General features: G+C 43.0%; 1 protein-coding gene across 1 annotated transcript in view; it reads left to right on the top strand.

The window, feature by feature from the left end:
• The window catches only part of wdr70 (WD repeat domain 70), a 94,696-nt gene that overhangs the window by 66,124 nt on the left and 16,072 nt on the right, over positions 1 to 12,500 (top strand). The window contains exon 13 of the mRNA XM_079600094.1: positions 98 to 236. Coding sequence (XP_079456220.1) covers positions 98 to 236 — 139 coding nt within the window. The remainder of the gene's footprint in view (positions 1 to 97; positions 237 to 12,500) is intronic.

The following is a 12,500-nucleotide window of genomic DNA, read 5'->3' as shown; positions in this document are numbered from 1 at the left end:
AAGGCATTACGATATGTAAACACCTGTCCGTGTTTTCTCTATATTTAAAACGTTTACATGAGTTGTAATTATTTATGCAACTGTTTTCTGGGACCAGGACGGACTGCTGCTTCAGCCCGGATGATAAACTCCTCCTGACGGGAACATCGGTCAGGAAAGACGAGGGAAACGGGAAGCTGGTGTTCTTCGAGCGACAGTCTCTTCAGAAGGTCTATGAGATTGAAGTGGCCGATACGGTAGGTTATTATACTTCTGCTTTATTAGGAGTTATGTAGTGCTGAGTCTTTATTATAATGTTTCCAGATCACAAAATATGATTTAACAAAGTGCAATGAAGTATGGAGTTGATTTACACTTGACTGACTGATGTGAAGAGACACATGCTTCAAATTCACACTTACCTGATATAATATATGTTTTATATATAATAAGCTTTATTTTATTCATGTTTATTTAATTTTGTACATTTCCATGTACATTATAATTTGTATTATTACTATTATATTATTTGTTTATTATTGCAGGTTATATATATATATATTTATACCTACTGTAATCCAGATCCTTCATAATTGTCAATTCTTTTACTTCGATTTTTCTTTTTAACGAAACAATGCATATTTATTTGTATTTTATTTTATAGATTTTTTTTTTGCAGATTAATTTATTATACTTTATATTTTAATTGTTTCTTATTTTATATTTTATATATACCATTATTTTATTAATGCATTAGCGACGGGAACTCCGTCTTCCTCCGTGCATTAGCGACGGGAACTCCGTCTTCCTCCGTGCATTAGCGACGGGAACGCCGTCTTCCTCCGTGCATTAGCGACGGGAACGCCGCCTTCCTCCGTGCATTAGCGACGGGAACGCTGTCTTCCTCCGCGCATTAGTGATGGGAACGCCGCCTTCCTCCGTGCATTAGCGACGGGAACGCTGTCTTCCTCCGTGCATTAGCGACGGGAACGCTGTCTTCCTCCGCGCATTAGTGATGGGAACGCTGTCTTCCTCCGTGCATTAGCGACGGGAACGCCGCCTTCCTCCGTGCATTAGTGACGGGAACGCTGTCTTCCTCCGCGCATTAGTGATGGGAACGCCGCCTTCCTCCGTGCATTAGCGACGGGAACGCTGTCTTCCTCCGTGCATTAGCGACGGGAACGCTGTCTTCCTCCGCGCATTAGTGATGGGAACGCTGTCTTCCTCCGTGCATTAGCGACGGGAATGCTGTCTTCCTCCGTGCATTAGTGATGGGAACGCTGTCTTCCTGCATGCATTAGTGACGGGAACGTTGTCTTCCTGCATGCATTAGCGACGGGAACGCTGTCTTCCTCCATGCATTAGCGACGGGAACGCAGTCTTCCTCCGTGCATTAGCGACGGGAACGCTGTCTTCCTCCGTGCATTAGTGACGGGAACGCTGTCTTCCTGCATGCATTAGCGACGGGAACGCTGTCTTCCTCAGTGCATTAGCGACGGGAACGCTGTCTTCCTCCGTGCATTAGCGACGGGAACGCTGTCTTCCTCCGTGCATTAGTGACGGGAACGCTGTCTTCCTGCATGCATTAGTGACGGGAACGCTGTCTTCCTCCGTGCATTAGCGACGGGAACGCTGTCTTCCTCCGCGCATTAGCGACGGGAACGCTGTCTTCCTGCATGCATTAGCGACGGGAACGCTGTCTTCCTCAGTGCATTAGCGACGGGAACGCTGTCTTCCTCAGTGCATTAGCGACGGGAACGCTGTCTTCCTCAGTGCATTAGCGACGGGAACGCTGTCTTCCTCAGTGCATTAGCGACGGGAACGCTGTCTTCCTGCATGCATTAGCGACGGGAACGCCGTCTTCCTGCATGCATTAGCGACGGGAACGCTGTCTTCCTCCGTGCATTAGTGACGGGAACGCTGTCTTCCTCCGCGCATTAGCGACGGGAACGCTGTCTTCCTCCGTGCATTAGCGACGGGAACGCTGTCTTCCTGCATGCATTAGCGACGGGAACGCCGTCTTCCTCCGTGCATTAGCGACGGGAACGCTGTCTTCCTCCGTGCATTAGCGACGGGAACGCTGTCTTCCTCCGTGCATTAGTGACGGGAACGCCGTCTTCCTGCATGCATTAGCGACGGGAACGCCGTCTTCCTCCGTGCATTAGTGACGGGAACGCCGTCTTCCTGCATGCATTAGTGACGGGAACGCCGTCGTCTTCCGTGCATTAGCGACGGGAACGCTGTCTTCCTCCGTGCATTAGTGATGGGAACGCTGTCTTCCTGCATGCATTAGTGATGGGAACGCCGTCTTCCTCCGTGCATTAGTGATGGGAACGCCGTCTTCCTCCGTGCATTAGCGACGGGAACGCCGTCTTCCTCCGTGCATTAGCGACGGGAACGCCGTCTTCCTGCATGCATTAGCGACGGGAACGCAGTCTTCCTGCATGCATTAGCGACGGGAACGCTGTCTTCCTGCATGCATTAGTGATGGGAACGCCGTCTTCCTCCGTGCATTAGTGACGGGAACGCCGTCTTCCTCCGTGCATTAGCGACGGGAACGCCGTCTTCCTGCATGCATTAGCGACGGGAACGCAGTCTTCCTGCATGCATTAGCGACGGGAACGCCGTCTTCCTCCGTGCATTAGCGACGGGAACGCTGTCTTCCTCCGTGCATTAGCGACGGGAACGCTGTCTTCCTCCGTGCATTAGCGACGGGAACGCTGTCTTCCTCCGTGCATTAGCGACGGGAACGCTGTCTTCCTCCGTGCATTAGCGACGGGAACGCCGTCTTCCTCCGTGCATTAGCGACGGGAACGCCGTCTTCCTCCGCGCATTAGCGACGGGAACGCCGTCTTCCTCTGTGCATTAGCGACGGGAACGCTGTCTTCCTCTGTGCATTAGCGACGGGAACGCTGTCTTCCTCCGTGCATTAGCGACGGGAACGCAGTCTTCCTCCGTGCATTAGCGACGGGAACGCAGTCTTCCTCCGTGCATTAGCGACGGGAACGCTGTCTTCCTCCGTGCATTAGCGACGGGAACGCCGTCTTCCTCCGTGCATTAGCGACGGGAACGCTGTCTTCCTCCGTGCATTAGCGACGGGAACGCTGTCTTCCTCCGTGCATTAGCGACGGGAACGCTGTCTTCCTCCGTGCATTAGCGACGGGAACGCCGTCTTCCTCCGTGCATTAGCGACGGGAACGCCGTCTTCCTCCGTGCATTAGCGACGGGAACGCCGTCTTCTTCCGTGCATTAGCGACGGGAACGCCGTCTTCCTCTGTGCATTAGCGACGGGAACGCTGTCTTCCTCCGTGCATTAGCGACGGGAACGCCGTCTTCCTGCATGCATTAGCGACGGGAACGCAGTCTTCCTGCATGCATTAGCGACGGGAACGCCGTCTTCCTCCGTGCATTAGCGACGGGAACGCTGTCTTCCTCCGTGCATTAGCGACGGGAACGCTGTCTTCCTCCGTGCATTAGCGACGGGAACGCTGTCTTCCTCCGTGCATTAGCGACGGGAACGCTGTCTTCCTCCGTGCATTAGCGACGGGAACGCAGTCTTCCTCCGTGCATTAGCGACGGGAACGCCGTCTTCCTCCGCGCATTAGCGACGGGAACGCTGTCTTCCTCCGTGCATTAGCGACGGGAACGCCGTCTTCCTCCGTGCATTAGCGACGGGAACGCCGTCTTCCTCCGTGCATTAGCGACGGGAACGCTGTCTTCCTCCGTGCATTAGCGACGGGAACGCTGTCTTCCTCCGTGCATTAGCGACGGGAACGCTGTCTTCCTCCGTGCATTAGCGACGGGAACGCTGTCTTCCTCCGTGCATTAGCGACGGGAACGCTGTCTTCCTCCGTGCATTAGCGACGGGAACGCCGTCTTCCTCCGTGCATTAGCGACGGGAACGCTGTCTTCCTCCGTGCATTAGCGACGGGAACGCTGTCTTCCTGCATGCATTAGCGACGGGAACGCAGTCTTCCTCCGTGCATTAGCGACGGGAACGCCGTCTTCCTCAGTGCATTAGCGACGGGAACGCTGTCTTCCTCCGCGCATTAGCGACGGGAACGCTGTCTTCCTCCGTGCATTAGCGACGGGAACGCTGTCTTCCTCCGTGCATTAGCGACGGGAACGCCGTCTTCCTCCGTGCATTAGCGACGGGAACGCTGTCTTCCTCCGTGCATTAGCGACGGGAACGCCGTCTTCCTCCGTGCATTAGCGACGGGAACGCTGTCTTCCTGTGTAGATTTAAAAATCTTGCTTCCCCTTGTTAATTGATTATATGGAAACAGACACCAGTGATTTTGCCAAGATATCCAATTTATTTTACCATTTTATATAAGACATAATATGAGATGTAAGTCTTCATCCTGCATGCATTAGCTGGAATGACACGAGGTGACCTCGAGACGTTGATCTGAAGCGAGTGAAAGCTCAAAGCTTCTGAGTGCGTTTCTCAGTCCCAGCGCTCCGTCTCCAGTCATAACACCGTAAAGCTAATGGTCTCCAGCTCAGTTTGCTTCATGTGTTAAAGCTGACAGGATGGCATAAAGCAGATCTCTCTTACCTTAAGGCATTCATCTTATAATTGTGTGTGTAATCATTACAGACATTTTCCAAACCCTTCTTCTGATTCATTCCCACTGCTGCTACTCTACTCCAAAAGAAGCTTTCAATTTGTGTTGTGAATTTTCATGTAATAATAATAATTATTATAGTTTTTTCATTGTTATGTCATCCGTTTTTAGAGTATTGCACAACCTATGCTCTCACATACGGTACTGCTAATGTCTCATATCAGGCTTTACAGAAGAATAACATCATCTGACACAAGGATATTTCATTATTGCAAATCAATATTATAATTATTAAAAAAAAATATACATTTGTTTCATATATATTTAATTTATAATAAATTATTTTTGTTATTATTATTTCATTATTGCATTGCATATTGATTTTCATCTTAATATGTTATTTTATATATATATATATATATATATAAATTAGCATATTTTATTTAACATTTTAACAAATATATTTTTTTTTTTATATATTTGTTTAATAGATATTTAATATATGAGTTAATCTGACATATAGGTATTTTTTTATTATTGCTAGAGAAATATATTATACTTATTTTAACTGTTTATTTTATAAATGCATTTCATATACATTTATATACAAATTATTTTGATTGCATTCATGCAAATTTCTATATCATAATTTGTATTTTAATTATACATATATATATATATATTATAGTTTATTATTTTATTATTATTGCAGATAAATATATTGTAATTTATATTTTAATTATTTATTACATGTATTTTATTTTTAAATATAATGTATTCTTATTCTCATACCTCTTATTATATCAATCTGCTATATTTATTAGAATTTTTGTTTGTTTGGTTTGTTTTTTGTTTGTTTGTTTGGATATGAATGTAATATTTTATCCTAAAATGAAAAGTATGCTATCATTTACTCTCCTTTTTTGCCATATTATTTGTTATTATATATCATATAAATAGTCATATTATTATTTTCTATAAATTATTCTATAATAAACCAGCTTTCGTTGTCCTCGTACACTCTCAGAAAAAAGGTCCAAAAGCTGTCACTGGGGTGGTTACCCTTTCAAAAGGTTCCAGTATGTACCATTTAGGTACTAATATGTGCACTTTTGGTACCAATATGTACCTTTGGGTTACTAACATGCACTCTTTAGGTACAAAGGTGTACCTTTTGAAAGGGTACCGCCCCAGTGACAGCTTTTGTACCTTTTTTCTGAGAGTGTACGAGGACAACGTAAGCTGGTTTATTCTATTATTTAGCCCCACGGTTTATTATAGCAGTGGCCAACTTCGACTCTGGTCGGGTGTAAATACCTTTGGACCGTCCAGAGGACTAAAGTTATTTATAGCTGACCTGACGAGTGAGCTATTTACGGTGTTTATCCAGCAGGACGACTGAAGAATTTAAGTGCTGTCTTTATGAAGTGGTCCTGTGACAGACAGAGCCACCAATCATGCGAGTGTAAACAGTGAAATAACCCCGCACCGGAGAGAGTAAATACTCCAGGGGTGGTTCTCCACTTCCAGGACTTTTTCACAAGGTGCAAAAAACCAGGTGAGACATCTGTGTCCTCCTGCGACTCCGTGTCGGAAAACTAAAACTCGACCAGCCCTGCTTCAGATTTAACTTGTGTAGTGTTTATGGGACCGCTTTTACAGGCTTCTGGACTTGCACTGAAAAACTGAAGCTAGAAATACAATATAAACGGTAACACTTTACAAAAAGGTTCATTAGTTAACTACATTAGTTAGCATGACCTGAATGAATGAACTGCACTTATACAGCATTTAATAATCTTTGTTAATGTTAATTTCAACATTCACTAATACTTTATTAATATCTTGTTAACATTAGTTAAAGGTGGGGTATGTGATTTGCAAAACGGCCGGTAGATTTTGAAAATACACAACTCAAATGGTCCTACCTTCTTTCCTTTGACTCCACCCATTCAAAGAACATGGACCAATCAATGGTACGACCGATTGATTGACACACTTACTGTCCAATGATTCTAGGTGGTCTTGGAAATGATTGGCTGGTGTTTTTTGAGTCCTGCCTGCTCCACAGATGATTCAATTGCTTAATTTTTATTTCAGTGCTTCTAACTCAGTGGCTGTAAGTGGGTTAGGAATAGGATTTTAAGTGATTTTGAAAAAATGGCCAAAAAAGAGAATTACATACCCCACCTTTAATGCACTGTGAACTAACATGAACAAACAAGTCAAGTCATCTTCATTTATATAGCGCTTTAACAATGTAGATTGTTATATATATATATTATTTATTTTGTATGCATGGAATTGATTATAATTTCATTGTAAATTAATATTAGAATGATTTATTTTATGCTTATTACATATTTATAATGTATTAGTAGTCATATTAGTATTAATTAATTCATATTTTAATTCATTTTTTGTGTTTTATGTGTATAATGCATTATTATTATTGAATTATTACAAATTAATATAACATATTTGTATTATTATATGTATTATTTTTAATGTATTATTGTTATTTAATTATTTAGTTTATTTTATGTAAATTATATGTAATATATTTCATTAAATGTAAATATATCATTAAAGCAAATAAATGTGCTATATGTTTTTATTATTATTATATATGTAATTTATCATTAATATTATTATGTGACATGAAGGCATCCTGATGTCTTCTAAGGTACATGTTGTCCATATTTGCTCCACTTTGGCACGAGCTCACCCTGTCATCCTGTCCTGTAAACAGCTTGTTTTGCTTGGAAAAGATGGAAGATTTAATAAGTTGCTGAAATGCTGCCATAACCGCAGTAAATGTGCTGAAGAAAGACCCGATTCACTCACATTGCCATTATTATCATTCCTCTTCGTGCTAGCAGAAACATTTGAGCTGCATGTAAATACTCTGCATTATGAGTGTTTGTTTCACTGGCACATGATGGACTCTGACACGGCAGGACAGCAGTGGGAGCCGTTGATGTGTGTTTGGGCCGATTTACAGTCAAACCAAAAATTATTCAGACACACAGATATCATTTTTGCTAAAAAACAAAATAAATTCTAGTGTGTACAGGACACTATAGTTCATTTCTGTAAGTGAGGAGAGCAAAATAAAGTAAACTGTGACATATTATATCCAAATATTCTTCATATAGTGACTACCAGTAACATTTATAAACCTGTAAAATTCAGACACTTTGACCTTTAATTGCTAATACTCTTTTTACACACACACTGAACACAATGAAGCATTGCTTGGTCACTGGTTGAGCTAAACTGGTATTATCTAATTGTGTAGTTAAATTTACCAGCTGACAGATATTCAACATAATTCATGTGTGAGACAGTCTAACAGAAGTGTGTGTGTGTGTGTGTGTGTGTGTGTGTGTGTGTGTGTGTGTGTGTGTGTGTGTGAGACAGTCTAACAGAAGGACGGACAAAACCTGTCAAATATCAACTGAGTTCTGCTCATATTTTATTACCATTTTCTAAACTATAGCAAATAAACTGTGAGAAATGTTGTAGATGTCTGAATAAATTTAGTTTTGACTGTGTATATCGCTATACTTAGCTCAGGCCAGGAAACTGAATTCCCATGTACTCTGTGATCCTTAAATATACAGATGTGCATGATCTAAAGCTCCACACACACATGATATCTGCAAGGTAAAGCAGATTATGTTTGTATTCCGCCAAAAAAGGCTCAGCTGGAAGCACATTTCAGATCCGCGGCCAAATCTTCCAGATCTTTTTCTAAATAATCAATTACTCGGCCACATGCCGACAGAGACGGATTAACCCCGTACATCCCGTTAAGTCAATCAGGGCAGTGGAGACCCCTGCTATGGGACGGGTGGGGAGGGGGGGCTAAAGCCCTGTTCTAGGTCAGGCAGGCTTAACTGAAGGCAGAAAGGCTCGGGTTTGAGATAAACAGCTGGAGGAGGATAAGCAGATTCAGCCAATGCCTCGCAGGTCTTTCCTGATCCGCACAGGGAATGATCCACACAGGCAATGATCCGCACAGGGAATGATCCGCACAGGGAATGATACGCACAGGGAATGATCCGCACAGGGAATGATCCGCACAGGCAATGATCCGCACAGGGAATGATCCGCACAGGGAATGATCCGCACAGGCAATGATCCGCACAGGCAATGATCCGCACAGGCAATGATCCGCACAGGGAATGATCCGCACAGGGTATGATCCGAACAGGGAATGATACGCACAGGGAATGATCCGCACAGGGAATGATCCGCACAGGCAATGATCGGCACAGGGAACGATCGGCACAGGGAACGATCGGCACAGGGAACGATCGGCACAGGGAACGATCGGCACAGGGAACGATCCGTACAGGGAACGATCCGCACAGGGTATGATCCGCACAGGGAATGATCGGCACAGGGAACGATCGGCACAGGGAACGATCGGCACAGGGAACGATCGGCACAGGGAACGATCGGCACAGGGAACGATCGGCACAGGGAACGATCGGCACAGGGAACGATCGGCACAGGGAACGATCGGCACAGGGAACGATCCGTACAGGGAACGATCCGCACAGGGTATGATCCGCACAGGGAATGATCGGCACAGGGTATGATCCGCACAGGGAATGATCGGCACAGGGAACGATCGGCACAGGGAACGATCGGCACAGGGAACGATCGGCACAGGGAACGATCGGCACAGGGAACGATCGGCACAGGGAACGATCGGCACAGGGAACGATCGGCACAGGGAACGATCGGCACAGGGAACGATCGGCACAGGGAACGATCGGCACAGGGAACGATCGGCACAGGGAACGATCCGCACAGGGTATGATCCGCACAGGGAATGATCCGCACAGGGAATGATCCGAACAGGGAATGATCCGAACAGGGAATGATCGGCACAGGGAATGATCCGCACAGGGTATGATCCGCACAGGAAATGATCCGCACAGGGAACGATCCGAACAGGGAACGATCCGAACAGGGAACGATCCGAACAGGGAACGATCCGAACAGGGAACGATCCGAACAGGGAACGATCGGCACAGGGAACGATCCGCACAGGGAATGATCCGAACAGGGAACGATCCGCACAGGGAACGATCGGCACAGGGAACGATCGGCACAGGGAACGATCGGCACAGGGAACGATCGGCACAGGGAACGATCCGCACAGGGAACGATCCGCACAGGGTATGATCCGCACAGGGAATGATCCGCACAGGGAATGATCCGAACAGGGAATGATCCGAACAGGGAATGATCCGCACAGGGAACGATCGGCACAGGGAACGATCGGCACAGGGAACGATCCGTACAGGGAACGATCCGCACAGGGTATGATCCGCACAGGGTATGATCCGCACAGGGAATGATCCACACAGGGAATGATCCGCTCAGGGAATGATCCGCACAGGGAATGATCCGCACAGGGAATGATCCACACAGGGAATGATCCGCACAGGGAATGATCCGCACAGGGAATGATCTATCTGTCTATCCATCCATCCCTTTTCTTTGCAGATTCGCAGTTATTCGTCATCTTGTGCATCCGTTTTGTATGGGGTTCCACAAGGCTCAATACTGGGTCCAGTTTTATTTTCATTACACATGCTCCCTTTGTATGACATTTTTAGGGAATATCATTTTTCATACCACTGTTGTGCAGATGACAATCAGTGTTACTTTCCCTTACATCAAAATTATGTTTCTAGTTTACAGTGTTTATTTTATTTTTTTGAAGGATGACAGTCATTGGATGTCAGCCAAATTCCTTCAGTTAAATAAAGCAAAGTCTGAAGTCTTAGTTTTTGGCCCCTCTGCTTCCACAAAGATGTTTGTCAGTAAATTAGGACCTTTTATCTGCTAACATTTATACACATGCTATAAATGTAGGAATTTAGCATTGACATTTGATAAACAAGTTAAGGCTGTGGTCAGAAGTTACTTCTATCAACTCAAGAAAATAGCCAAAATGAAGTCATTTTTATCATCCAAAGATTTGGCGTCTGTAATGCATGCTTTCATCTTATCCCGACTGTATTATTGTAATGTATTGTACTTGGGTGTCTCACAGTCTTTACTGTCACGTCTCCAGCTAGACTTTTGACTGGAACAAAGAAAAGGGAACATATTTCGCCAGTGCTGGTCTTCCAGTCAAATATCGTATCCAGTTTAAAGCATTATCGTTTGTTTATAAAGGCCTCCACGGTTTGGCTCTTCCATGTATTTCTGATCTCCTTTCGTTTCATCATACATCCAGACATCTTTTGATCAACCAATGATAGTCTACGGTTGATTGTTCCCAGGATTCGTGTCTTTTCATTGGCTGCTCCACAGCTCTGGAATAATCTGCCACTTTACATTAAATCTGCATCAACATAGATGAGTTTTAAGAACGGATTTAAAATCATCATATTTATTACTGCATATAGTCATAAGTGGGTGCAGTGATATACTTTGTGCATTCCATGTGATTATGTGTTGTGTCCTAGTTTTAATATTATTTGCTTAAAATTTGTACAGCACTTTGGCCAACATCTGTTGTTTTTAAATGTGCTTTATAAATATATGTGACTGACAGATATTTCGTGCAGAATTCATAGGATACAGACCAAAATTAAAGTCATTATTCACTGACATTCTTCCTCTATAGCTTTCAATTAGAATGCAAATTAGATTTGAGAGCATAACATTTATTTATTTTATATAATATTTTACATAGTAGATATTATTATTATTATTAATTCCTTATGTAAAATATAATATATTGTAATTTTATTTGAATTATTTTATTAATCTGCTATATGTATTTATTTGGGTTGGATTTTCTCCTGTCACAAGTAAAATGGTAATAGGCTTTTTGGTTTTTATTTTATTTTTATTTTTTTACTTTAATAGTGCCGTGTTTTGGACATGGTCACAAATTAACTGTCATTGTATACATTGTAAACCAGAATTAGTTGGCAAAACTCAAAAAAATTGAGGTAATCAGTTTAAAAGTAAGCAGAACTAGCAGATTTGTATTTTGTACTCATACATTTTAATTGCTCTTATCTTATATTTGAGTAAATGATCATGTAATTTCAACTTATACATTTTAGTGGTGGAAACTTAGGTTTAACTAGCTAATTCAATAAATGCTAACTTGCTAATTGGTAACACAATGTTAACTAAATTAAACTACTAAATCTCCCTCTTTAACATTAATCTCGCACACACACAAATTTCTTTTTTAGAACACTTAATTGTAGCATTTACTCTCCCTTTCAAGTGCCATAGCAAAGCATGCTGGGAAATAGAAACCCCAGTCCAGTTTCATTTAAATTTAAGTTGATCTTAATTCAAAGAAACAAGTTAAAAAACAAGTTTTGTGAACTCAAAAGAAAAAGAAAGTTTCTAAATACCCATAAAAGTTAATTTATTTGAACAAAATAGTGTAAGTTTACCAATTAGTTATTTTTGTAAAAAAAATTCTGCCTTACATTTTTAAAATACAATCAACTCTGATGTTTAAGTCATTTCAACTTAAATTGCATTAAACTGACTTTAAAAAATTTGGATCTTGTATAACTTATAAAAAAAAGTTGAAAATTGCTTAACTTATTTTGATGAGTTAAAGCAATGTAAAAACATATGTTGACATTACTTATTGATCAATTGTTTACAGTGTATGGTTTACAGTGTAGAAATGTGCTGCATGAAGACTGCATGTGATTCCAGCAGGTATTCATGAGTCTGTTCCTCTGTCTCTCACACACTCACACACACACACACACACACACACACACACGCCCACAAATCCTCACACATGCCCCGTTTGTCATTCAGATCCTGGCCTCTTCTCGAATGCCAAATATAGTCAACTGGAGATGAGCTGGAGGGCGAGAGAGATCAGACGTCACCCTCTGTCATCGGTTTATGTTCGAATAATGTGATTTCATAAAA

Source organism: Phoxinus phoxinus (genome assembly GCF_949152265.1).
Source record: "Phoxinus phoxinus genome assembly, chromosome: 23".
Taxonomy (NCBI): Eukaryota; Metazoa; Chordata; class Actinopteri; order Cypriniformes; family Leuciscidae; genus Phoxinus; species Phoxinus phoxinus.
The sequence above is the reverse complement of the archived record's forward strand: the minus strand, read 5'-3'. Positions and strand labels throughout refer to the sequence as shown.